The sequence below is a fragment of the Artibeus jamaicensis genome, unplaced genomic scaffold (assembly GCF_021234435.1).
Source record: "Artibeus jamaicensis isolate MK-2021 breed Jamaican fruit bat unplaced genomic scaffold, CSHL_Jam_final scaffold_754, whole genome shotgun sequence".
NCBI lineage: Eukaryota > Metazoa > Chordata > Mammalia > Chiroptera > Phyllostomidae > Artibeus > Artibeus jamaicensis.
Genome location: NW_026522054.1, coordinates 1,150,929 through 1,178,831, shown reverse-complemented (window position 1 = coordinate 1,178,831; position 27,903 = coordinate 1,150,929). Strand labels below are relative to the sequence as shown.

At 41.7% G+C, this 27,903-nt stretch overlaps 2 protein-coding genes across 2 annotated transcripts in view; one reads left to right on the top strand and one right to left on the bottom strand.

Moving 5' to 3' along the window:
* Positions 1-27,903, top strand: part of TP53BP2 (tumor protein p53 binding protein 2) — a 121,736-nt gene that overhangs the window by 5,132 nt on the left and 88,701 nt on the right. Inside the window, exon 3 of the mRNA XM_053659555.1 lies at positions 22,547-22,649. The gene's annotated coding sequence lies outside the window, so the exon portion shown is untranslated. The remainder of the gene's footprint in view (positions 1-22,546; positions 22,650-27,903) is intronic.
* FBXO28 (F-box protein 28) lies at positions 1,738-25,996 on the bottom strand. Its single transcript, XM_037138765.2, has 5 exons — positions 25,701-25,996; positions 16,808-16,917; positions 12,564-12,702; positions 8,729-8,924; positions 1,738-6,361 (listed from the first exon to the last, which is right to left on the bottom strand). The coding sequence occupies exons 1-5, from the start codon at positions 25,965-25,967 to the stop codon at positions 5,967-5,969; spliced, it is 1,107 nt and encodes a 368-aa protein (XP_036994660.1). The 5' UTR covers positions 25,968-25,996; the 3' UTR covers positions 1,738-5,966.

The window sequence follows — 27,903 nt, the reverse complement described above, 5'->3', positions numbered from 1 at the left end:
GTCCACTGTCCTTGGCTGCCGGGTTACACTGATGTCGTGCAAACTGTTCTCATTTTAATAACAATGTCTGGACTTTTTCCAGACAGACCTTGTATGAGGCATTGACTGAATGTATTTTCTTAGTCCCCCGATTTAAGCGTGTGTGTGTGTGTATGTGTGTGTGTGTGTGTGTGTGTACACTCATATGCATAACAATCCATCTCTGTTTCTTTGGTGTTGTGTGTATATTTCTATGTATCACCACTATTATTTACTCTCTGCTCCCTGTGCTTTGGGTTCTGTATTAAACCCTTTGACATGCATCCCTTGATTGTCATCTTCCCTAGATGACACAAGCTGCCTTTCACTGCTGCCTTGGGGACTGGAGGGCAGCTTCTCAGGCAGCACCTGGGCGCGTAGAAGTTGGTTATCTGCAGAGCTGAAGCCCTTCTCGTAAGCTCACTCCGGCCCTCCAAAGGAAGGACAAATACTTGAGCCTTCCCTTCCTTCCCAGACTCACTTAGACTGTTTACACTGCTGCTTCACATTTGAATGAGAAACTGGCTTTTGTGCAATCGAAAGAGAAAGGGGGGAAGAGAATTTAAAGAAAACACGAAAGGTGGGAAGGTTGAAAGCTATTCAGTTGATTGTAGTCCTATGAACAGAACTTACTGAGTTTCAGGAAGTTCATTCTTGGTTCGTATTTCCTTTCTAATCATCATTTGTAGTTTTTGCCCAAACATCCACCACTCCAGTTGTTTTCTCCCCTCACAATTCCCTACAATTTTGCTTTGAGGAAATGACTCACCAAAACCAAAGGGATGTATACAGGCAAGTTGAGACATACTTTTCTGGACAGAACAATCGTTAATAGGTCCCGTAAGAATTGTTTCAGAAATTAACAGGGGAAGTTTATAAATAAAGGAGACATTTGATTAAAAAAAATAATATTATCGGTAAAGATCCTGGCTCTCCTGGCACTGTGAATGTCATGTGGCAACTGAGCCACCCGAAGGCCATAGAACTAGAGTTCCACCCTGACCCACTTTCTGAGGCCTGGGAGAGCTGGCGGGAGCCTTTCCCCTCCTCTTTCTGTGATGTGCGTGTGACAGGAATGAAGAAATGATGCTGGGACAGTGGGCATCACCTGTCACCTGCACCCTGCAGCACAAATTTTGCATTGGTTGCCATCATACAGTGAAGCGACTGCGGACCTGCCGTGGCCTCGGACCACATCTCCTGCTGGGGTTGCCTCCTACGTGAGAGTATAGGTTCTCGAAGCCAGCACAAAGTTTTCTACCTCTGTGCCCGGGGTGAATCCATGGCGTCCTCCAAGGCCAGCCTCTTCCTGATTTTCAGTTCCACGTTAGTCTTGACATGAGGGGTTCGGGCATTGACTGCTTCCAATGGACCGTAGGGAATGTTCACCTGTATGTTTATCGCTAAGCTGAGAATTAACGTGATCTAGTCTCATAGCTCCCAGCTATTTCAGAGTCTAGGGTAGTGTAGCAGGGAGTACAGAAGCTTTGGAGGCAGGTAGGTCTGGGTTCAAATCCCACTTAGGCATTTACTTGTACAACGTTGTAGACCCGGTGCTTACTTAACCAGAGAAAAACCTGCTTCACGGGCAGCTGTGAGGACTCAAGTGACATGTGAAACAGACTCTCCTGCTTCCAGAGATGGCAGCGGTTTACACGGCATCTGCTCAAAGTAGAGCTCTGTAACCTTTTGTGCATGAAATACAAAGAGAACAGGCAGTGCTGGTAACAACACGTTTATTTCCGTACCCTGCTGTCTGACCGGAAGGTGGTTTTCACTTTCCAGTAATTGAATTAGGTTATAACAATGAAAACTCCAGAAGGTAAACTGGTCATTTATTGTTGCTCATGAGCATCAGCAAACAGACATGGTACCACATAAAAGAATTTGAAACACTTCTAATCTTCTGGTATAGTTTTGAATATGGACCAGTATACTTTGGCAATGGACCTAATAGATTACCAGTAGGCTTCTAAATCCCGTGATTCTCTTCAGACACAACAGGAAAAATTTGGATCTACCTTTTGACTTTAGAAACTCAACAAATTCTTAGGAAGCTGCCAAAGGCCAACATGACTTGAGCCTATCATACTCATCATTATACATATATTGCTATTAAAAATAAAATCACGGGAGGCAGCAGCCAACTACTTGCTAGTTTCATTTCATAGATTAGCATCTTTAAAAAATAATTCACTTCAAAATGGCAGGCTATAGAGCTTTGTTATTTTTAAGTAGATTTAACTTACTAACCTTTTGTGGACTAGTTAATTCAGATGGGTCTGAATTTAGCTAAAGAACTGGATAGCCTATCAAAGTGGATTTTACTTTAGAAACAGCCATTCCCAAGAGACCACATTCTACAGGACGTTGCCTTTCAGAATGCCTTTTATTCCTGGCTTCAAATCTTGCAGCATTTGATACTTGCGGGTGGTTTGACAAGCGTTAATACACGGGTACTCATTGCTAAAGCAGGATGTAAGAATGTGCTGATCACCAAGTTTGAGATTTTACATTACTTTAAATTAAAATTATATACTGTTGGAAATCAACAAGATAGGGAGTTCCTAGTTCCTGGAAAATATTATGGCTAAGGAAATAGAGAACTCAAAAAAGGAATCCACCTCCAAGAAACTAATTCAGTATAGTAAAATAGAGTGAAGTGCCCTGTCTTAGGAAAGTTTATTAATAAGGAACTGGGAAATCATACATTGTTTCTTTGGAGATTAAAGTGCAGGCTATGAAATGGCATATAAAATAATGCATAAAATAGTGCAATCTTAAGGTGCCGTTTTTATTGTACATAGCCTATGCGCATGTCCATTTTCCCTCAAAATCCAGCTGTAGTGACACCTTCTAGCTTACTTTAGGCATTACTTATACTCTTTTAACCACCTTTGGGGCTACACAGAATATTTTAACATTTTAACAAGTAGAATGATAGCGCATACATCTTGAACCCACTAGAGATTAAGGCAAGCCCCCGTAAAGTTCAGTATTCCAAACACGGCATTTGACAAAAAGAAGTTGCTTCCAAAACCAGTGGCTTTAGATGCGATGGCACCCCCAATCGGTTTTAAAACACGATTATTCTGAATAATCTGTGTTTGCCCATCAATTCCAGGCTCTGTGCAGCACAAGAGGAGCTTGAAAGACAACAGGTTCTAGGACTCATGTTCTGAAATAATCCTTATTTCAGAACACATGAAAACCAAGCCAAGTCCACGTAGGAAGTAAGCAGAGGACCCTGTGGGGGAAGCCTTCTCACACGTGCCCTCCACACCGTGTCTGTCTGTAGTGTTGTACCATAGTCACCTTTTAAGTGGGAATGACCCCAATGACATAGAGAAGTCTCTGAAAAACAGCCAAGGAAGACGACAGGAAGATTTTTTGAAATGCTCTTCTAGGACAACACAGTATTAAATAACATTACAGCATTTATATTACGGACATACAATCCAGGGCAGGATGGTTTTTCTCAGGAGGCTGGTTTACAGTTTTCCTGTAACGTGTCAGTTTTAGCTGATCAAAATAATCTGTGATTTGTTGAACCTTAAATAGCATTATGCCATCCAAAAGCTGGTATAAAAGCTATCAAATCGGTCAAGGCAATATCCTAACATATTTTATCTAGATAGTCTAAGTAAGATTTAAGACTTAAATAACAGAACTGTAGTGCTTTATTCTCCTACTGTTATGGAACATTCATGCATTAACAGTCGCAACTCATTAACCTAGGGAGAGGTGACTACAAGTGTATACTGTAGAAATTTGGATTTTGAAAGCAAAATCTACCTTCTAATAGTGTCGAAGTTTATTATGAAAGCCAAATACTCATGTTAACTAGTGGAAGACTATAGATGCATTTAGGGTATTTAGATAAAGTTTATGAAGAAACCCAGGCAAGTTTAATTCTTTAACAACTATCAAAATCATCTGAGGTTATATCCCTTTAATGCATAAGGATCATACTTTGTAAACCTGTAAACATGTCCTTCGTTACCTAAAAGGTCTTCCTGTTCCCAGGAAACCAGACTCTAAAAGGAGTATCCAGTGGGCCTGCTCTGAAGTTATGACAGTATGGCTAGATCCTATGGTCACAAGGCGTGAGACCTGCTGAGAAAATGAGTTCCAGACAGGGGCTGTTATGGATGACCTTGGCTGACAAATCTTTTTTTGGAAACTGTTTATTTTAAAATTACCTTCCCGACACACCATGAAACACTTGGATGTTATTTTATGGTTTTTCGTTGAAAACATACTACATTGTAAGTGGAGTTTCAAAGTTAGACATAGAATTGACCAAAATCTAAGGACAATATTATGTGAGGACAATAGAAAAATGGGTAAGAAGTTTCATTTGGTGAGGTTAAGCTAAAGAATGCAGAACCATGTCGTGTTGGACGGGTAAAAAAAGATGATAACCTTGTGCTTTTATTCAACTAAGGTATTTACCAAAACCTTAGGTTTTGTTCAAACTCCCACTTGGAAAGGGACAGCTTTCTACATTATACCTAAATTTATTTTAAATGACTGAGGCCCAACGCAACAGCTATTTAAAAGAACAGTCAAATAATAATGACATAATTTAGTACATTAAAATAAAACGAGAACAGTAATAGCTGAACATCTTGAAAATATACAACTGGGGAAAAAAACCACTGTACACAATTCGGAGGTTGTTCGAGCGACCTCTTCAAAAGTTGGACAGTGCAAGACATGCTTTTCCAGTTACCAGCTCAACACAGGAGTGCAAACAAAATTAAAGCTTTTGTTTAAAGTTGTAGGAGAAGGAAAGCTTGAAATCAGTATTAAAAAGCTTCCCTCAGGTTATCCCCCAAAAATGAAATGCTCAAAATGCTTTTTTGTGGTACAGTGTCCTTCAATGAAGTTTCCTTTCAATGGCAAAACTGCATCCCACAGGTTGGGTCCCCTACAGACACCACTGATCATCACACTGCATCAGTGAGCACACACAGTGGTGAGTAAGGAGAAGTTCTAGTTACCAGAGGTCTGACGTCGACAGAGCCCTGGGATTGGGCGTTCTGCCTTAGCCAGTGTTCCTGATCCCTACAGAGAAGAGAGAAAGCGATGGGCTTTAATACTCTCTTGTTCCTGTAAAACTGGAGGACAAATGGACTCCCTCCCTCTCCCCAGAGGCCAGCTGTTGTGGTGGAAGATGCTAAGTGCTCAAAGAAACTAAGACGCTGCTCTAAAAAGTGGAGAAGTATAGAGGTTCAAGATCAATACCAGTGCAAGAGCTTTTTAAGTGAGTTGCCTAGGCAATGCATGCATCCATTCATGCAAGTGTTGGACATGGCCCCAGAAGAAAACTGAAAACATGACATAACTGGAGAAATCCCTTGCAGTAGTTTATAAAAATATATAGTCAATCCTGTAGAGGCTCCTTCTGCAGTCAACACTATGGAAGTCCGCTCAGTTACCCATTACTTCAATACCAAAAAGCTTTTACAACTTTTCAGACATTCCAGACAAAGGTCACTTATAACAAAAAGCAACTGTTTTTTTTTAAAACAAGAAACTGTCCATTTAAAAAGTAGATCTTTTCTTTCAAGTGAACAGGACATTTTCTGTATTAGACTTCTAGTCTGTCAGGACTGGTTTAAGATCCTTAAGTAATGTGCATATATGCAGAAACAAATAAACTTACTTTAAACATGTAATGCACAGAAAAAAGTTAACTCCTCAGAAACATGATAGAATAGGTCTGGTTAGTACAAATCTATCGCAAAGTAAAAAGATTCTGTGCATCAGTTCCACCAGGAGAAGCAGGGAAAGAATGTCCCAACCATGAGGGTTCAAGTTTAAGGTGTGTTCTGAAAGCCTAGAAGCCTAAGGGACACCATGTTGCTCACAGCATCCTGATATGCGTCACTGCTCAAGCCACTAAGCCAGGTCTTCCTCTGGAGCTAGAAGCACTTTCCAAGCTACTTTCTATTCCGGAGACGTTTAGATTTCCTAAGAGAGTCTATGGCTTCGGCTGCCTTTCTCCGTTTCCGAGGAGACTCTTCATTCTGCCCAGACCCTGAGGGGCTTCCTACTGCGCTTTCCATTACTTCTCGCAGTTTGCGTTCCAGCTCCGCCAGCCGTGCATTCTGTTCACCTATGATCTGGGTCTGCTCTAGCAGTTTCTGGTCCTGATCTTGAAGCTGCTTCTGCTGTTCTTGCACTTTGGTGCGGAGCTCAGAAATTTCACGCCTGAGAACAGTCACACCAGCACCATTTGTCTTCACCTGCTGCTGGAGTTTGGTAACCTCTTGTCTAGAAGGGTTTTGCTTGGAGAAGAGCTGCATTGTCGTTAGGGCTGCAGAAGGTCCCGGAACTGTGGAAAACAGTTTAAACTGGTCAGCCCCTTAAAACGTCTCGCTACCAGTAACACTTTACTAATAAGCTTATTTTGAAATGGAATGTCCATGTAACATTACTTCTGATCATTTCTTCTTTGCAATCTACTTGGTCTACTTGGATTACTCAGACACTTGGTTTTAACTATAAATGACTTTGAATTCTGATTCTCATGTTCACGTGGCAGTGTGTGGACTGCCAGTAAATGGAGGACATTTAACAGCATAAACTTGGATTTAGAATAGTATGAAACACTTTTGGACCTACTAAGAAAACACAGGTAGTACAATTAGAACATAATGATTTTCTATCTTTTTTCACACAAGCAAACACACACTGGAGTTCGAGCCCTGACTGGTACGGCTCAGAGGGCTGCACACATCGTCCTGCAAACTGAAAGGCTGCAGGTTCGATTCTTCATCAGGGCACTATCTTGGGTTGCAGACCAGGGCCCTGGTTAGGGATGTGCAGAGGCAACAGACCAGTGTTTCTTTTGTACATTGATGTTTCTCTCCCTCTCCTTCTCCCCCCCTTCGCCTCTCTCTAAAAATAAGTAAATAAGAAGTACAGACCAATCATATTCTTCAGTTCTCTCTGCACTTAGTTACATGCAAAGGCTTGAACTTTAGCTAAAAGAGAGATGCCATCTAAGAGTGGGTTATATCATTCGTGATGATCGTGAAGAATATCTGACGTGTAGGAAGGTTTTGGAACCGTTCTGTTTTAGGAATAATACAATGTAATAGCTTAAAAATCACTGTTTTATACTAATAACATACTTTTTTTAAACCTTATCTCTTGAAGGTTTTCTACAAGGACCAGATAGACCCGTTCACACCCTAAATCCATCATGCTAATTTCCTCCCTGTATACGTAAATAACCAGAATGTTTTCCTTGCTGATGCATTCTTTCTTCTCTGTTTATCCAACTGCCACTACTACCTCAATGCTCAGGCCAATTCTTACTTCCTTTGAAGTCTTAGCAGACCAGCTAACAATGATCTGATCTTCCTTAAGATTCTGTCTCTGCTACTCATCTGGCATTTAAATGCACAAGCCTTTAAAATGTTTCTCTTGTCTATGATAACTGAACTTTGTACTTAGTCTGGACCTGTCTTACCTTTTGAAATGTTAAGATCCTTGAAAGCAGATACCATATGTTACACTTCTTTTTAGTCTCCACGGGACATGCTACAGTGCTGTCGTGCGTGTAACAGGTGCTCAGTAAGTGACAGACAAATTAATGCTGAGATGCCACAGGCTTTATTATTACATTACAGAGAGGCACTCAGTTACCCCACCGAATCCTCCAGGGAGTTAATGAACCTGAACAAAATGTCTTATCAAAGTTTGGTTTTTTTCCAACTTAAAATATTTGCAAAGGGTGAGGATACTGAATGATTTAATCCTTTAGTAGATAAAGGCACAAATCTCTAGGCTCCAAAATACTTTTGCAAAATTAGCTACAATAGAAATGGCAGTGTTCACAATAGCCTTATACATGCTGTGTTTTAAGGTAACAGCCAGCCCTGGACGGTGTAACTCAGTAGATTGAGTGAGGGCCTGTGAACCAAAGGATTGCGGTTTGGTTCCCAGCCAGGGCACACGTCTGGGTTGCAGGCCAGTTCCTAGCAGGGAAGGCATGAGAGGCAAGCGTACATTGATATTTCTCTCCCTCTCTCCTTCCCTCTAAAGATAAATAAATAAAATTAAAAAGATTGAGTACAGGCTGCGAACCAAAGGGTCACCAGTTCAATTCCCAGTCAGGGCACGTGCCTAGGTGGCAGGCCAGGTCCCCAGGTGGGGTGGTGTGAGAGGCAACCACACACTGATGTTTCTCTGCCTCTTTTTCTCCTTCCCTTCCCCTCTCCCTAAAAATAAATAAGTAAAATCTATATTATAAAGTAGTAGCCAGGCACTCTGGGGGCTGAAATAATTAACTGGGTATTTCCATGAAGAATCTTATCCGATACATGTAATTGTTTTAGGATAATGAGTATTAACTACTCAGCATCATCAAACAACACGCCTGTATGTAGCTCTTCCCGCAGCACCTCTACTCTAGCGAACCGAAGGCAGCGGCTGTGGATGTGTACAAAAGTTCAGCCACAAGACTGTTTTTTCAGAGCATAGTTTATGCACTAGAAAATGAGACAAATGTTCTCAACAGAAATGGGTCAGTTACACAAGTTACGGTCTACATTCAATTTGTCGTTAAAAATGATACTGCAGATACATATTTTCAGACAGACAAAAGTTCAAGATATACAATTAAGAAAGGAAAAAAAGCCAGTTATCAAATCTATGTATGAAGGTTATAAACTGAACATAGTAAAAGAGATACCTGGAGGGGAGCCCATGAGTCTTCCAGACACATCTGATCCTGGCAATTTCCTCTTCAGAATTGGAACGATCTTCTCATCAAAGTACTCCATTGCCATGGAGGAAATGTCCCTCAACTCCTGAAGTACTTCATGAGCTCGCTGAGGGGCTCTGGTGGAATTGACATATCTCAACACACGATAAATTTCATCAATAACCTAAAATAATGAGCTCTCATTAGCACTTTTGATTCTTTGTTTTTTAAGAAAATAGTTAAACGGGAAAAAGTGACTGCTTGTTTTGCAGTTCCTATAAAGACTTAAGGGGTGACTTAACCATGTCTGACCACAGACAATACCCCCATTGTAACACATGGCTCGGCCCTGTTCTAAGACTTCACAGATTCCATACTCACAATCAGTAAGCCCAAGCCCTGTGGTGGGTGAAATAATCAGGGTGAGTGACATACAGATCCTGCCCTGGAGAAAATCAGTGTGACTGAGGAGACAGGTGTGTAAACAAGTGACACAAGGCGGGATATACACACTGCTAAAGAAACCAGAGGACTAAACTGAGAAATTAACTCCTGTGCGAACAGGGGCGGGGGCATCACCACACCCCTGGCCTACCAACCCTCCAAACCCACTTCACTCCAGCCCGGATCTGTCTCCCAGAGCCCTGGAGGCTCAGCTGGACCACCTTCCCTCTCCTGCTCTGCCACCCGCGTTCTGTCCCTTGGTTTTCTTTCTCTAAGACTTGTGAGGGTTAGAGTGAGGTCCCCTTGGAATCTCACTCTCTCGCTATCACCAAAGCACAGCAAGAGATCCTTCTTCATCTCCTAGTAACTACACTCGGGACACACATGGCGCAGCACACACGGAGAAGAAACACAACACGGACAATCCTGGGTGCTGCTTCTCTCGCAGGAATAGTAGCTGAACCTTCTGTAGGCATTTTCCCTGCAGCTTTAATCCCTGGGGGGGGGGGTATCCCTAATACTTGCCATGGCCTCCTCGTAGACCTGGAGATAATAATTCACATCTCTGAAGACCTAAGTCTGGCTGACATCTGTTCCAATGGCCTTTAACCCCCAAATTGTGGGTTAATCAATAAAACAGTTCTGTTACCAAAACATGTCAAACCACCTCAAATCCTAGGCATTCTCTTACTGTATTTATGTAGCCAGTACCCAACTCGGGAACGGTCTTACTGTCTACCGCCTCCATTCCTCAGTTGGCTGAGGACACAAACCACGCAGTCCTGCAGGATAAATGGTATTACAGGCTATTTCTACACCTTTCCCATACATGCCACATGCTGAATCCTACTGGGGTTGCAGATGATAAGATAGCCGTTATGGAAAATATTTTTAAGTTTTAAAATCATAGTCGAAACCAAATAGGGTGACCAACTATGACATTCCTACTATATGCAGTTCACTCTATCATGCTGATAGAGTGATAAACTGTGATTTAAAATGACACAATAATCAGTGATATGCTAGGAATACCACCTACCATATTTTTTGGACTATAAAGATGCAAATGCTCCTGCCGGCCCCCCCCCAACCCGGAGGAATAATGGTTGTTAATGCTGCTGTTGAGTTCTGTTTACACTTACATTGGTGAAATATTATGTTATTAAATATTTTACCACATTTTTTGCTTCAAATTTTTTCCCCTATTTCCCTCTAAAACCTAGGTGCGTCTTATGGTCTGAAAAATACGGTAAGTCTTTGGACTGTTGTGGGTGAGACTTTTTCTCTTGTTTAATCTATTATTTAGCAGACAAAACTCCTACTGGAATATGGAACCTCATATAGCATGTGGCAAAAGTACATTTACAGTTGTTCATATAGAAAATAATACCATAATTAGCAAACAATACAAAAATAATCTGTTTTGCATACTCACAACTGTAAATCTGCTTTTCCCCCACCCTATATATTTTCAATTTTTTTTCTCATCTTTGTCATATTTTTAATTTTTAAAGGTTTTATTTATTTATTTTTAGAGAGAGGAGGAGGGAGAAAGAGAGAGAGAAACATCAACATGTGGTTACCTCTTGCATGCCCCATCCCAGGGACCTGGCCCACAACCCAGGCATGTGCCCTGAGTGGGAATCAAACCAGCAACCCTTTGGTTCATAGGCCAGCATGCAATCCACTGAGCCACACCAGCCAGGGCTCTCATTTTTGTCTCTCTGTTCAACTTCAGATTTCTTAAACTTTCCTTTCTACTCCTTTTATTTAATTTTTTAAATTTCCTTCCATACTTACAAAATTAAAGTGCATTGAACATTTTTCTGAGTATGTCTTTCTATAGCATGTATCTAACTATATTTTTTCTTATTTCTCTTAACATATTGGTCACAGTTTCTTTTTAGAGTTTTATATCCTTATATGGTTTCTCAAAGGTGTTTTCCCCCATTTGTTTTATTCTGGGTTTCATGTTAGTCCGATGATTCACTATTCTCTGCTTGTATTTAAGATTGGAGCCCATAAAAGGCTATCGGAACTCCCTAGTTAGTCAAGGTGGCTCTCGGGACAGTGGGAGGGGAGGAGGATGTGCCTAAAACTTCAACTAGACTTGACCTCGTTCGTTTAGACAGTGAAGATCAGGGTTCCAATCATGTGATGCTGATGGAACACAGGCAGTTTCTGTAAAGGGCAGACCCTAAACACCACAGGCTTGCAGGCCACATGGGCTTGGCCCAGACAACTCAACTCTGGTTCGTAACAGCTGACTGAATTGTCCCTGAGGTCGAGAACACTGTAAGACATCTCTGAAATATTCCATCTTCTTAACACTGATATATGCACTAAAAATAAAGCTACACTAGTTCAGTGAACCTCCCAGGATACTTAAGAGACAAGGCCTGTAAGTCAGATGTGGATAAAACCTGGCATTAAAAATCAGAATCCAAAGCTTCTAACTGGTCACCCTTTTACAGTACCCTATGAAAGCCTTTATAGCTAGAAAGAGGAAAGTGAGATATACCAAAGACTATTTCAAATAAAACAAAAAGAAAAAGAATTACCCCCCAAAATAAACACGGTAGAAAATTTAAAATGGAGAAAGTATATACAAAATATTGCCAATGTTAATTAGCTATAAAAATAACAAAAAATATTTAGATTTTATCAGGTGTTAATTAGTTCTAACCATGGTGCTAGTTTGCCAATATCAGCTAAGTAGCAAAATGACCTCGAGTTCTATTCTCACCCTTCCATGTGAAAGGATGTGGACACACTTCATCAGAATTTACACTCAGCTCCAGAAGGAAGACCCTGCTGCAGGTGTGAGCAGCGAGCCCACCGCTGGGGTCTCTAACCAAGTCACAGCAGGTATGCCACACACACTTACTTCTGGGTTAAACAGCACCATTACCTGGCTCTGAGTATATTGCTGTACGGTAATTATTTATTCTCATCAAACCTGGAAGTGTTACAAAGCTGTCTCAAGAAACACTCCTGAAACAAAACAGAACCCAGCCTGTCCCTCCGCCTCCGCCTCCGCCAAACCCCCGAGGCAGGGATGATGCCCGTCTCGTTCAGCGCTGCTGCACCTCTGGGCCTCAACAAAGAGCAGAAGCTCAGAATCTTTTCTTGAATATGGACTCTTAACAGCTTCTCTAAAGAACAGCAGGGCTCCTACTGTATGTTTCATCATTTAAATTTAAAGGACACGTAAATGATTCATATTTCTATTAGTTACTATCTGGGAGCTAAACATCCATCCATAGAAACTCATTCCAGAGAGTGGGAACAATTCTGACATTTAAAAATCACTTTGTAACTTCACAGTGAAGTTTACACAGTCCAGTCCAGCTGGTGTAAGGTAGGAATTTTCGATTACCTTTCCTGGGATGAAGCAGCAGAGATTAGAATCCACGTACTTCATGAAAGTCATGTTTAAAAGTGAAAGCCTGGTTTCCACAGCAGCAAGGATGTCTGCGTGACGAGCTAATGAATGGTTTCTCCTTTCTGACTCTCTCCTATAATTAAAAAAGCAAACTTTAAAGATGTACCATGGAATAAAATGTTAAGCAATCAAAACGTTTTCATGAAACAGCCTAACATTTACATGTTAATGTAGAAATCTACAACTGGGTCACAATGCAGCTGCAATGATAAATGAGTCACTATGTCCAGAGATCTTTGCCAAGGACTAGGACTCACTGACAAAGTATTTAGAAAAAAATTAGGGTATTTTTTTCCTGTATCAAGCCTAACAGCTGTTAGAGAAATTAGAAAAATGAAAGAATTACACAACATATAGACGAGAGATTATATACTTCTGCCCATAAAATGAGCTCATTTAAACTTTTTTAAGGTTTACTAAGAAATAATTGACATGTAATAACATCCGTGTTTAAAATGTACAATTCAGTGGCTTGGGTATATTCAGAGTTGGGGACCCACCGCCCCTAGCAGATTTCAGAGCAGGTTCACTGTCGCAGAAAGGCGGCTGTACACACGACGGGTCACTCCCATTCCCCGGTGCCAGGCAACCACTCATCTGCTTTCCCTTCCCGTGGACTCGCCCACTCTGCCCATTTCAGATAACTGGCTTTGGGCAGTTAGGTGGTGTTTTGTCTGCCTCCTCGCATCCAGCAGAGCTCTCTAGGTGTGTTCCTATTGTAGCAAGCGTAGGGACTTCACCTTTTATTGCCAACCCACATTCTATTACAGGTAGTACCATCACCTTGGCTCTGTCCATCAGTTGCTGGACTTCTGGGTTGTTTCTACCTGTTGGCTAGTATGAATAATGCTGCCATGAACATTCATGTCTAAGGAGTTGTGTGGATATATTTTAATTTCTCCAGGTTATATACCCAGGAGCACACCTGGGTCAAGTGGTAACACTACATTTAACTTTTTGAGGAACAAACTATTTCCTAAAGCGGATGCATCGTTTTATAACCCCATCGGTAATTTATGAAGGTTCCAATTTGTCCACGCTCTTCCCAGCATGTTTCTGTGAGCCGTCCTACTCAGTGTAAGGTGGTATCTCAGAGTGTGTGTTCGCAATGCCCTGATGACTAGAGATGCCGAGCATCGTCCAGGTGCCCGCTGGTCTTTAGTGTATCTCCTTTGCAGATGTGCCCATTAAAATCCCTTGTTAAATTGGCTTGGCTTTTATTGTTGAGTTCTAACAGTTCCTCATACAATCCAGACACAAGCCCCTTATTATATATAAAAGCTGCAAGTATTTTTCTCCCATTCTGGGGGCTGCCTTTTCATTCTCTTGATGTTGTTCTTAGAGGCAAAGAAGTTTTAAATTTTGGTAAAATCCAGTTTGCCTACTTTGTCTTTAGTTGCTTGTGCTTTTGGTATCATATCTAAGAAGCCAGTGCCTAATCCAAGTTCATGAAAGTTAGTACTCGGTTTTCATCTCAGGGTTTTATAGTGTAACACTTACATTTGCACTTAGGTCTGCGCTTTATTTTGAGCTAACTTTTGTTATGTCGTGTTGGAAGGGGCCCAATTGCACTCTTTTGGTGTAGATACCCAGCTGTCCCAGCATCATTTGTTGAAAACATTTTCTATCCCCACAGAATTGTGTTGGCATTCTTGTTAAAAACCAACGGACTAAAAATGTAAGGGTTTATTTTCGGGACTCTCAATTCTGTTCCACTGATCCATATGTCTGTCTTGTGTCAGTACCACACTGTTTTGATTAGTGTAGCTTTGTAGTAAGTTTTGAAATTGGGAAGTGGTAGTTCTCCATCAGCTGTTTTTTTTAAGACTGCTTTGGATTATTCTGAGTCTTTTGTATTTCCACAGAAACAGAAGGATCAGTTTATCAATACCTTCAAAAAAAAAGACAGCTAGGATTTTGATGGGGACTGCACTGAATGTCTCGATCAATTTAGGGAGTACTGCCATCTTAACAATAGGAAACCTTCCAATCCATGAGCATGGGGCATCTTCCTGTTTAACTCTTAATTTCTTTTTTTTCCTTTTTAAAAAAAATATATATTTTATTGATTATGCCATTACAGTTGCTATATTCCCCCTTTCATTCCCCTCCACCCTGCACACCCTTCCCCCACCCCCCCTTTAGTTTATGTCTACGTGTCTCAAGTTCTTTAGATTCTATATTTCCCATATTCTTGCCCTCCCCCTATCTATTTTCTGCCTACCGTCTATGCTACTTATTCTCTGTACCTTCTCACCCCTTCTCCTTCTCCCACTCCCCTGATGCTCCCCCCCATGTGATCTTCATTTCTATGGTTCTGCTCCTGATCTAGCTGTCCTCTTAATTTGCTTTTGTTTTAGGAGTGGTTGTTAATAACTGTGAGTTTGCTGTCCTTTCACTGTTCATGTTTCTTTAACTTCTTTTTCTTATCTAAGTCCCTTTAACTTTTCATATAATAAGGGCTTGGTGATGTATGAACTCCTTGAATTTGACCTTATCTGAGAAGCACTTTATCTGTCCTTCCATTCTAAATGAAAGTTTTGCTGGATAGAGCAATCTTGGTTATAGGTCTTTGGATTTCATGACTTGGAATACTTCTTTCCAGCCCCTTCTTGCCTGTAAGGTCTCTTTTGAGAAATCCGCTGACAGTCTGATGGGAACTCCTTTGTAGGTGACTGTCCCCTTAGCTCTTGCTGCTTCTAGGATTCTCTCCATTTTAATCTTGGCTAATGTAATTATGGTGTGCCTTGGTGTGTTCCTTCTTGGGTCCAACTTCTTCGGGACTCTGTCCTTTCTGGATTTCCTGGAAGTCTATTTTCTTTGCCAGACTGGGGAAATTCTCCTTTATTATTTGTTCAAATAAGATTTCCACTTGCTCTTTCTCTTCCCCTTCTGGTACTCCTATAATTCGGATGTTGGAGTGTTTAAAGATGTCCTGGAGGTTCCTTAGCCTCTCCTCATTTTTTTGAATTCTTGTTTCTTTATATTTTTCTGTTTGGTCATTTTTTTCTTCCTTCTGGTCCACTCCCTTTGAGTCCCAGTTTCCTTTCCATCACTACTGCTTTCCTGTGCCTTTCCCTTCATTTCAATTAGTTTAGCCTTCATATGTTCCTCTAATTTGTGGCTAAAATCAACCAGTTCTGTGAGCATCCTGATCACCAGTGTTTTGAACTGTGCCTCTGATAGGTTGGCAATTTCTTGTTCGCTTGGATTTATTGGCTCCGGGGGTTTGAGTTCTTCTTGAGCTGTGTTTTGATCTGTTCTTGCCTGTTATGTATCAGGAGCAGCGGAGCCTTAGGTGTTCACCAGGGCGGGGCCACCTCTTCCTCTGGTTTATCTGCGAGAATGTGTGTATCTTGCGCCCTCAGTGGGTCCACCCGTTGCTACTCCACACCTGGGATTTGTCTACGGTTGCCTACATGCCTGGGTCGGTTTGGTGGATCTTTCCTGCCCGACCCCGCTCTGCTGCTGGCTCTGCCCCTCTTACTGGTCTGGCTGAGTGTTTCGTTGTTGTTGGACTTCAGTATAGTTCAATTTTCTGTGGTTTGGCTGTGTATTTTGTTGCTAAAACTTTGTTTTTAAACTTGGTTGTGCGAGAAGGCACAGTGTTTCCAATTACGTCTCCATCTTGGCGGAAGTCCCTTTAATTTCTTTTATAATATTTTGTAGTTTTGGGTATATATGTCCTGCATTTGTTATATTTATTACTAAGTAGTCTGTTCTTTTTGATGCTGTTGTAAATGGAATTTTCTTAACTTCATTTTTGGATTGTTTATTGATACTATATCCAATTATACAACTGAGTTATACATATCAATCTTGTATCCTATATCCATGCCCAACTTGTTCATTAGCTCTAATAATTAATTAGTGTTACATATGTGTAAGATATGTCATCTGGGAACACAGAGCGTTTTCCTTCTTCCTTTCAATCTGGGTGCCTTCTATTTTATTTTCTTGCCTAACTGCCCTGGCTAAAACCTCCAGTAAAATGTTGAGCAGTAGTGAGAGGGGGCAAACTGTAAAAGTAAAAGTCACTTATTGTGATCTGGGTACCCTTTACTACAAGAAATTGGGAACCATTTAACAGGTAAACTGTCACTGAGACTCAAAAACAAAATCAAGGAACAGACAAGGCCACCAGTGGTGACTGACCGCCACGGCCAGCCCTGACCCACCTTGGGAGCTGTGCTTTGACTTGCTTCTGGCACAGGTTATGGTACCTCTCCACCTTCAGAAATCCCTGATTCAACATTCTCTGGCAGACCAAGTCCATTCTTTTACAAACCTGATGGGGAGAGGAAGGGAAAGAACTTTAGGAAGTCATAATCCAATCAACCACAGACAGGTAGCTCAGATTCTTAACGCCGGAAGTTCTCTGCGCTCCTGTCGTTCCCCATCTGCCATCCGAACCCTTGAGTCAGCACAGTGGGCGAGCCCCTCACAGTCTGTACAGTACTGTACTCAAAATCAACGTGTGTAGCAAAAACCTCACTCCTTCAGGTATTGGTTGATAGTTTTGAATGCACCCCCACTATTGTCAGAATCTGATGTCCTAAAGATCAGGGAAACAATGTGTTCAAAGGTTTTTAATGGTTCAAAATACGAAAAATTCTGTTAGCCAAAAATACAGATTCAAACTCAAGTCTACCCTCTCATAAAGTTTTGTGATCTATAATTCGGATGAGAATTCTTATTCATTCCCACCAGTGACTTGGGTTAACTGTAGACAGTTTCTCTATTCTAGATACTGTGATATCCTCCAAGGTATCTTAACACATATGGCAGTACCCCAAATAAAGAAATGTAAGATAAGAAAATCAAGGCTTATAAATGGAGCCTCAACTGATATTTATAGTTAAAAGCTGGTAAAAGACCAGAAAATAAGGAGGCACGAAGACAAAGTATCAAAAAGCCAAAGTCAAAAAAATTCAAGCATTAGGTCAATGTTGTAAGAGAAGAACAGTATTTAAGGTGGTACTACTCTGCCTTTCACAGCTGTTCCGTAAGCACTGACTGACCACAGCACAAAAAACAAGGCACAACAGACCATGGACCCTTTGTTCAGGGTTCAGTACTTTGCACAGTGCCCTGGAAAACAGAGAGAGACTAACTTCCCCCAAGTACTTTAATGGTAACTGCTGACAATGTCTTCTGCCTTGCAATACAAAAGTATCTCACTTAAAGTCTAGTTGTAGTTTTATAGGAGTTTTAATACTTTCCCAAGACTAATGGGAAAGAAGTTTTTATTTCCCTGGTTATTCAAACAAAACGAAATTCTAGTAATTTGGCAATTTACCCAAGAAAGCGAAACAAAACTCCGGAGTCTAACATACAAGCATGACTAGTGTGCCCAAAACGGCCAGTGCGTTTGCATGCACCGCAAATACAAAAGGAACGCATGGCATGAATCGGTCTCCAGTGAAGACAAAGAGCCTGGGCCTGGTACCTGCTGTTCTAGTATGAGGTTAGCTGTGGTTTGTCTGTTAATTACCGGTCCTTCAGTATTTAAACTGCCATGTTTGTTCTTTTCACCATTCTCTAACTTAAGTGGTTGGTAATAAAAAATTGTTTCCCCTGTATTTAGAAATCTTTTTTGATTTCTTGTGCCACCCTGGCCCCTTTGGACAATGTAAGGCACACGGCCCCAGTTTTCCCAGCAGAGCTCGTGTCTGACTCTGAGAGGTGCTCCATCCTGCTTTAATACTTGATGTGGGCACAGTCTCGCGGGATAACCGGCAGCACCTCTTTTTCTGGTGTCTTGGCTGCTTTGAAATACAGGGTGGGGCAAAAGTAGGTTAAGATTTTATGTATTCATTTTTAGAGAGAGAGGATGGGAGGGAGAAAAAGAAGGAAATACTGACCTCACATGCACCCCAACCAGGGACTGAACCCCACAGTCCAGGCTTGCACCCTAACTGGGGATCAAACTGGAGACCTTCATTGTGCTGGACAACACCCAACCAAGCCACACCGGTCAGGGCACAGTTATTCATGTATCGTTATTCAGTTATTATCATCTTCCCTTCGAACAACTGTAAGCCTACCTCTGCCCCACCCTGTGTAGTGTACTGGGCTCCTCTGCCTTTGTTTAAGGTGCTGTAGAGACTTCAGGGAACCAGATTCCCTCATTTAGGGCTCTACAGTTCTCAAATGAGCTCGGCACTCAGGGGCGTCCTCTAGTTAATCCGGAAGCGAGCATCACAGATTAGGCTGCCTATTGATTATGACGGAGCTCAAAGGAACTTAGATGCCAGAATGTATCCTTTCTTTTTTTGGTGAGAAAATGGAGACCTTACGAAGTCATTTGTCCAGTGTCATCCAGCTGTTCATTGGCAAAGTGAAATTAAGAAGCCAGGTCTTCACAGGACAAGTGTGGGGGCTGTTGCGGGTGGGGGTGGTGGAAATGGAGGGGGGTAAAGGGGAGAACAATGGTGATGAAGGAGATCTGACTTGGGGTGCTGAACACACAACAGTGTGCAGGTGATGTGTGGTGGAATTGAGCACCTGCAACCTGTGTAATTATTAACCAGCGTCACCCCAATAAATTCAATACAAAAGAAAAAGAAGTACATAAATAAATAAATAGAAAGAACCGAGGTCTTCTAATTAGTGTCTTTTTCAGTTTAGTGATCCGCAAGTATATGGAGTGAAATAATTACCCTCAACTGATTAGTCTCAACCAATCATCTGCTGCTACGGAAACTGCGGGCAGTGGACCAGAAAGACTCCTTGAAGCAACATGGGATTTTAAAGACATTAATGGGTCTCACCACCTGCCGGCTGGCCGAGCAAGATGCAGCTCGGCCAGAGTCTTCCCATTATTCTTTCAAAGTTCAAAAACCAGAGTGAGTCATGAGGAAGAAACCAGACAATCTGCACTGCAGAGCTCTTTATAAGCCATCTGGCCTGGATTCTTAAAAAAAAAAAAAATCAGTCCCCTGAAAGAATGAAAAGTGGGGTACTGTTCTAGATTAAAGAAGAGACTACTGTTTTACTAGAGTCAAAACCCTTGCTACTCCCCTGAAGCTATAATGGGCACTTTGGGGACAACTGAGATACCTGAATATAAACTGTCATGTGAAATCCTTTGGAACTGATGATGTTGTGATTATATAAGAGAAGTATTTAGCAGCAAAATGGCTTAGTAAAATAATCAAATCTGTGTGAGATATACATGCACGTTCAGAGGGAGAGAATGAGCATACAAATGAAGGAGACAAAGCAACGGTGGAAGAAAGTTAATGACGGGTACTTTATTATCTTAATGCGGTAAAATCACTTAAAAAACGAATACTGAGTCCTGGCTGGTGTGGCTCAGTGGACTGAGTGCCGACCTGCGAACTGAAAGGTCGACAGTTCCATTCCCAGTCAGGGCACGTGCCTGGGCAACAGGCCAGGTCCCAGGTTGGGGGCACGTGGGATGTTTCTCTTCCTCATTTTCTGTCTCCCTTCCCTTCTCTCTAAAAAATAAATAAAATCTTAAAAAAAAAAACAAAACCGTATACTGAATGAACCACAGTTACGTTGGTTCTTCTCTTGCCCTAAATGACCTTTTGGTGAATTTGTCTTAGTTTTCATCACCTATTAAAAATGTAAATGCAGCCCTGGCTGGTGTGGCTCAGTGGTTGAGTCCTGGCCTGTAAATCAAAGGTCGCCACTTTGATCCCCAGTCAGGGCACTTGCCTGGGTTGCAGGCCTCGTCCCCAGTAGGCGGGCACAAGAGAGCCAACCACACATTGAGGCTTCTCTTTCTCCCTCCCTTCCCCTTCCTAAAAATAAATGATAAAACCTTAAAAAAATGTAAATGCCACCTGCCACCTCTTTCATAAGAATACTTAATCTTTTAAAAAACAATGCATCTGCCTGGTATGGATCGTCCAAGATATAATATTATAGAGAGCTTCTTATCTGCAAGTAGAAGTCAAACAAATTTTAAATTCCCTGGTATCCCCCTAGATATTCACTTGGAAGGAAAACAAATTCATTTCAGTGTTAGTCTGAGCAAAACAATGAGAAAGAAAGTCTGTTCCCAGGATTCCCAGAAAGCACCCTAAAAGTAGAACAAAGAGGCTCTTCTGATTATTCTCAGTTCTTGGTTCTCTGTACCATTATTTTTATCAATACAGGAACTGAGTGTTGATTACTAGGGAGCCTTGATGAACTACTGTAAATGGGTATTCTTATTAATTATATTCTAGCTTCAGATCACCTTATCAACTTTTATTCTCATTAAGAGAACTTTTTTTAGTCAGTTTCTTAAAATGGTCTTGTAAATTTTCTGATATCCTCCACTGGAGGTAAATGTTACGCAGCCTCTTTTTCAGCACGATTCCAGTTTATGAGGAAACCCTTATTTACAGTGACGTGTTTTCTGTTGTTTGCTCAGAGCAGGGAAATGCTTTAGGAATGATTCACTAACACTGTATCATAGACTGTCTAATGCCGTCGGGATCTGTGATGAAAGGATCCGTGGAGCTCACATGTAGAGGGAAAACGGACCCTACCAGGGACCATCCTAGTCTGGACGCACAAGAATGATGCAATGGGAACTTAGGAATACCACCTGAGTCAAGTTCAGAGCAGAATCATAGGCGGCTCTGCTGGGGTCCCAACACTCGAAGGTACAGATGTTTTCTAGAAGAGGGAAGCGAAGGAGAGACTGCAGGCAGGAGAAAAAGCAGCTCCACGGGCAGACCTCTCATATGATGTGGGGGGAACAAGAGCTCAACGTTTGTTTCCATCACTCTTTTTAAGTGCAAAATACTGGAAGTAGGTACAGGGAGAAACCTCTGTCAAAGGTTATCTTTTGCTCCTAGTCTCAAAAATCATGAAATTGGATTTATATGCACAACCACCCTTTTAAGACAGTACCTTCTTCAACACTGGAAGAACCCATACCTCTGTTTACCAGGATGCATAGGAAATAATGATGGTGATAAGAGAATTTGTGTTTTTCTCTTTAACACCCCTACTTGCTTCCCCCGCCAAAAGCTGCCAACCCTGGAGGTTCTCAAAAAACAGTTTCTTAAATTTGGCAAGTCTGTGAAATAAAACAGGTAGAAAGTGTGTGTGGGTGGCAGGGCGGGGAGGTCATCTGATCACTAGTCTAGGACATCTAAAACTCTGCACATCCAAAGCCAGTCTCATTTTAATCTAAGTCACGCTTCTATAGCTACTTCATTAGGTTATACGTCATTTTAGTTTTTTTCTGAGAGGACCGTTCTTCCGCCTTGGAGGAAGCCTCTGCTGCCCACCCGCGACGACCTCATCTCCCGCATGCCCTGGGCTTGCCCTGTGCTTGCTGGAGCTTTGTCTCTGTGCGTGAGGCGCAGCACTGTTGTGGCGATGATGCCGCAGACAGGGTTGTGGACTGACCCCTTCACTGTGAGACTAGAATCTGCAGGAAGAGTGAACTGTCCCCCAAATATTATAATTTCTCACTTAAGTACCTGTTAACAAAATCAATAATCTGATGAGATGAAGGAAAAAACCCCAAAAGCAGCAATAGGGACAGTGTGTTTTCCGTAAGACAGCGATAGAGAGCAGTGGTTCTCAAAGCGTGGCCCAGGGGCCCCTGGCATCCCCAAGACCCTCACACGGGTTTTTGAAGCCAGCTGTTCTCATAGCACTAACACGTCATTTGCAGCTTCCACTCTCAATTCTCACAACATACAGTGGTGTTTTCCAGAGGCAACATGACATCTAATGACATTGCTCTGAGAGTTAATATACTGTGTATTCTTGTGCTTTCTAGAACTTTCTAAGGTAAGCTTTTAGGGTCCTCAGTAACTTTTAAGAGTAGAAAGGTATCTGAGGACAAAAAAGTTGAGAACTACTGGCACAGAGAAAGAGCTATGAGGAAGACAATGTGCCCAGTTTTTAAAAAAGTAACAGTTTCTCATTTTTCTTCCCAGTTTCCTACCAGTGAACCCTCTATAACCGGAACTTTCTAGCACTGGGAGAAAAGATGTGATGAAAGCCAGAGAGCATTCGAGAAACAGCGTGGGACAAAAGCAGGTAGCATTTCTATTTTGTTACCAACGGGAAAATTTTATTCCAGATAATATGCAAGACTTATGAATTTAGCCTTTAGTCAAGTGTATGTCCTGAACCACTAATAGGAGCCCACTGAATTTATAGGAGCTCCTCTTGAACCACAAAGAAAAACATTTGACAGGATCTCCCTAAAAAACCTCTCGGAAAGTCTGTCACACGCCTTTTCCCGTTCGTAAGAACACTGTGCTTCTGCATCCATGCCGCATCTTCAGCATCAGCTTTAATCTGCTCCTGAACTAGGAGTTCTTTGACCTTTCACAGTCTTGATCTTTGCTTCTAGTTTCCAAACCCCTCCTACCTGCCCGGAGGGCCTGGGTGACGTCTGATGCTGCATCATCTCAAATTTGTCTGATTTACTGGAAAACAACTCAAAGTACAGGTTTTGTCCTCACAAAAGTTGTGTTCAACCAAATAATTTTAAATGCATTAGAAGAATTAAATATTTAAAGAATGATTTTTGTGTAACCAGAATTTCCAAACTCTGGGTACATTTTTGGCACAAGTCGATGGCAGAAAAACAAAAAACAACAAACAAACAAACAAAAGATTTAATGAAGCATTTGGGCAGTCCCTCAGAAATGACTGGACTGGACAAATTTCAGTCATTCACGGTGAGAAGCAGCAGAGCCTATCATCAGTGCAAGTGCGCAAACATCTGAACCCTACATAAACCAGCTCGTCAACTGAGTAGTTGACATTCAGCTTATGAAACTAAGTCTGTTCTTCATTAACATCACTTTCTTCCAAGCATACCCAACCTTAATTCCCCTAAAAATATAATAAAAGGAACTATGTGTCATTTATATACTTCATAGCAGCACATATACTAAAGTTCCCTGATTTTTCTGGCAAACAATTCTTCAGGTATTACTGGCCACTTACACAGAAAAGGCATGTGAAGTACTGCCTCCAGACTGTCAATTTCATATAAAGAGCATAATTAAATTAATGCTGACATCTAGTGGTGAGAACATCTTTCTTTTTTGATGTTAACCTGAATTGTACCCTATGACACAAACCAAAGAATCTAAAACCAAAGACATCTTCATACCTAAAACAGATTACAGATTATCCATTTAATCTAAGAATACCCATCATCCAGGAATAAGTTCCCCTTTGCTAAAGCTGATTAAAAAAACATCTCTGAGATATAAAACTGGCTGCAGAATCTTTGGGGAGCGGGGTTCACAAGGGCTCCTTGTGAAAAATCTTTGTTTGAAACTAGATTTGTATGCTTAGAAGGCTAGAATAGATAACTGCTTAAAAATTAAGAATACAACTAAATATTTCACTTAAAAGAGGTGTCATTTAATAAATTGGGGGATGTGTTTAACTGTCCTTTGGGATGGGCTGGTTACCCCCTCCTTTAAAAATGTTTTTAATTTTTTAAAAAGTAAAACAACTGCCCTGTATGGTGTAGCTCAGTGGATTGAGTGCAGGCCTGAGAACCAAACAACCGTGGTTCAATTCCCAGTGAGAGTACATGCCTGGGTTGCAGGCCAGTTCCCGGCAGGGGACACACAAGAGGCAACCACACAATGATATTTCTCTCCCTCTCTCCTTCCCTTCCCCTCTAAAGAAAAAAAAAAAAAAAGAAGAAGAATACGAAGAAGTAGAACAACTAACAAAAGAACAAAAACCCTACAGTTTTCTTCAATACTTATAAAACAGAACTGTGACCATTTCAAGCTTTACAAAGCCATTGTCTGGCTGAAAGGCTCCATTCAATCAAATATTCTGCTCAATTTCCATATACCACAAATGTATAGCATGCATTTTGATCAAGCACCATCCTTTCTACATATTTGAAGAAATATTTAAGATTCTACAGGAAACTCTAAAGATGACATGTTTTAAAAATTCAGGGACAATTTTGAAATAATCACTTTTCAACTGGAGAATTTTCCATTCTGCAGACTGGAATGGTTGAATTGCTGTGTTGACTAGAAAAAACTGGTCATCAATCTGAAGTATTATTAATAAGCTTTCTTAAAAGAATGAGCATGATTTCCTTTAAAAATGCAATTGCAAACCTAAACTATGACATTGATCAATAAGAAAATGCTATACGCAGCACATTCAGAAATATGTCTTTGTCCTCTTAAAAACAATCCAAGCAGGTTTAGCATCTACAAAGAATCGGTTTGCAATCACTTCAAAATGTCCACCTCCTTAATCTCCTTACCACTTCAAGGTAAATTCACCGAAAGTAAGCAAAATATGACTAAGACATTGATTTCTAAAACCTTCCGTCAAACCTCTGGAGTGAAATAAAACCCCAATGGCAAATGCATTATTTTTATAAATCACTGGCTGAACAAACTACTGTGATTTTAAGGTAAAAAACCTCTCCTAAAGCAACCGGGTAGGCGCAAATCACCAGTCAAGAGACTGAAGTAAAAGAGAAAAAACCCGGGTCAAGGGACAAGTTGCTTCATTCTGGGTGAGCAGTGTCAGGGGTGAGGCCATGCCGGCTGGGAATTTCTCAGGCTCCCCTTCCCTGGACAGTTACAGGTGTTGGAGTTCTAGCTCCCCGAACCGGCTTGAGGTTCGGGAAGAACCCATCAACCCTACTTTATCTTCTCCAACAAGGAAACTTGGGTGGTTGGGGGAACAATACGTTCTTCTTGCAGACAAACGAAACCTGGCTGGGATCGTGGGATCGTCCTGCCTCTTCGGAGAGCTGTCCCCAGCCCGGGCCGGGGTCTGGAAGGCGCTGTACAAAAGGGAGTCGAGCCCACTTATGTGTTCACGCTCAGACAGGGCAGAGGTGGGAACCCCGCTCCAGGCGGGGGTGGGGTAGCGAGTACCCCAAGGCTAAGTCGCCCCCAGCCCCGAAGCGAGCGCGGCGTCGGGACAAACCCCACTGACAGTCACCCAGAGAGACTTTGGGGCGGGAGGGCCGAGTTCCGGCACGCTGGGCTCCTGGGGGTTTCCCTCCCTGGGGAACACGCTCCCCTCTCCGTCCCTCGGTCCGGGGGAGAGGGCGACAGGGATCCCGCGGGGCCTCACCAGGCGGAGCTGACTAATTTCGTCGTAGGACATAAAGCTGAGGATGTTCTCGATGGCTACGATGGGCAGCGCCACCAGCGTGTTGTTTTGAGGCAGCTGGTCCGGAGCCAGCGCTGGGGCTGGGGGCGCCTGGGACCCCGGCTGTGGGGCCGGGGGTGGGGGCGGTGGGGGCAGTCGCTGGGTAGAGCCGATGGCCGAGGAGGAGCCGCTGTCGCCGTGGCCGCCGCCTCCTTCTTCAGCCATCCGCTCCTCCGACGCCGCCGCCATCTTGGGGGTTTAATTCCTTCCCCCCACTGCAAGGGGGATCAGGGACACTTCCTGTGCGTCACTTCCTCCTCTTGAGCCGCTAGGGCGGGAACTCCTGGAGGAGGGGCGGAGCCTATGGGTGACCCGGTGAGAGCGCACAGCTGTTTTTTCAAGTGGCAATGAGGGTAGGTCTGTAGACTCCTGGAGAGGTGATCTCTCATCTAAAACTGGAGTTGACTCGAGGGGAAGGGAACCCTGTCTATTAAAATTGATTTCCCCAGTGCAGTTTTATTACAGAGCTTCTTGGCAAAGGATGATAAAAATAATGTTGCGTAATAAATGTAGACAGGACGATGTATTCAGAATATCATTTTTCAAAAATCATACCAATAATTGATATAGATAAATAAAAAGGAATGAAGTATTAATTAAAGCTACAATATGGATGGATGAAGCTTGAAAATGCGTTAAATGAAAGAAGCCAGACACAAAGGACCACGTATTATCTGATTCCATTGATATGAAATGTCTGAAATAGCCAAATCCAGAGAGTTAGAAAGTGGAGTAGTGGTTTCCAGAGGCTAAAGGGAGCAGAGGAAAGGGAAGAGCTTACTAAGGAGGCCAAGGTTTCTTTTTGCGGCCATGCGGATCTTTGGATCTCGGTGATGGTTGCACAACGTGTGAGCGTACTGAAAACCACAGGGTCTTACACTTTAAAGTAGTAAATGTTATATGTGAGTAATAGCTCAGTAAAATTTTTGATTTAGTAAGAATCATCAGAAGACAAAAACTAAAAAGTAAAGCTGCGATGATGTGGAATGTAATATTTACGTAGTCTCAAAATAACTCCCCACAAATTACATATTGATTACAAAGATAAAAGAGAAGTTTATAATAGAGAAACTTGCTAGACACCACCATAACCAAATGACCAAAATTAGTACCATGAGTTATGGGAGGAATGAACATCATGTACCTTATGATATGATGCCCCAAAGGACATAACACAATGTATGTTCCTGTAAAATAATACGTATAATGTATACAAGATGAACAAACCTAGATAACGTCTCCATGTTCTTCAAAGACATTAATGTCATAGCCCTGACTGGTGTGGCTCAGTTGGATGGACATCATTCTGCAAGGTGAAAGGTCACTGGTTACATTCCTGGTCAGGGCACATGCCTGGGTTGTGGGTTTGGTCCTGGGTGGGGGAGGTAGGAGAGGCGACCAGTTGATGTTTCTCTTTCACATCTGTGTTCCTCTCCCTTTCTTTCTCCCTTCCTTCACCCACCCCTGCTCTAAAAATAAATAAATAGTATCTTTGAAAAAAAAGTAATGTCATAAAAGACAATGACTAAGGATTTGTCCCAGGTTAAAAGAGATTAAAGAGGCAAAACAAATAAATCTATGGGTGACCCTGAATTGGTTTAGAAAAACAGCTCTAAAGAACATTATTGTGATAATTGGTAAACTTTGAATATGACCTGTACATTAAATAATTATATATAATAACATTAAATTAACTGATTTGGATCATTTTATTAGGGTCTTGTAAGAGAATGTCCTTGTTCTTAGGAAACATATGTTGAAATATTTAGATGTAAGGGGGCAGGATGTTTCAGTTTGCTCTCAAATGGTTCCATAGACAGAGAGTGCGGTTAATGCAGCAAATATGATAAATGTTAACAGTTGGAGAATCTGGATGAAGACTATACAACAGTCACTTGTACTATTTTCAATTATTTCAAAATAAAAAATTTTTATTTTTCAGTTACAGTTGACATTCAATATTATATTAGTTTGAGGTGTGTAACAGGCATTAATAACTTATGAAGTGATTCCCCTGATAATACATAGTTATTACAGTATTATTGACTATATTACAAAGTGATTCCCCTGGATAATACATAGTTATTACAGTATTATTGACTGTATTACAAAGTGATTCCCCTGG

What these genes read in the sequence shown, in the direction of transcription:
- FBXO28 (XM_037138765.2), bottom strand. Translation starts at nt 25,967, where the DNA reads ATGGCGGCGGCGTCGGAGGAGCGGATGGCTGAAGAAGGAGGCGGCGGC. An exon ending in AAATTAGTCAGCTCCGCCTG is followed by an intron (nt 16,918 to 25,700) that starts GTGAGGCCCCGC and finishes TCTCCCCATCAG; the next exon opens with GTTTGTAAAAGAATGGACTT. An exon ending in GTCAAAGCACAGCTCCCAAG is followed by an intron (nt 12,703 to 16,807) that starts GTGGGTCAGGGC and finishes TTTTAATTATAG; the next exon opens with GAGAGAGTCAGAAAGGAGAA.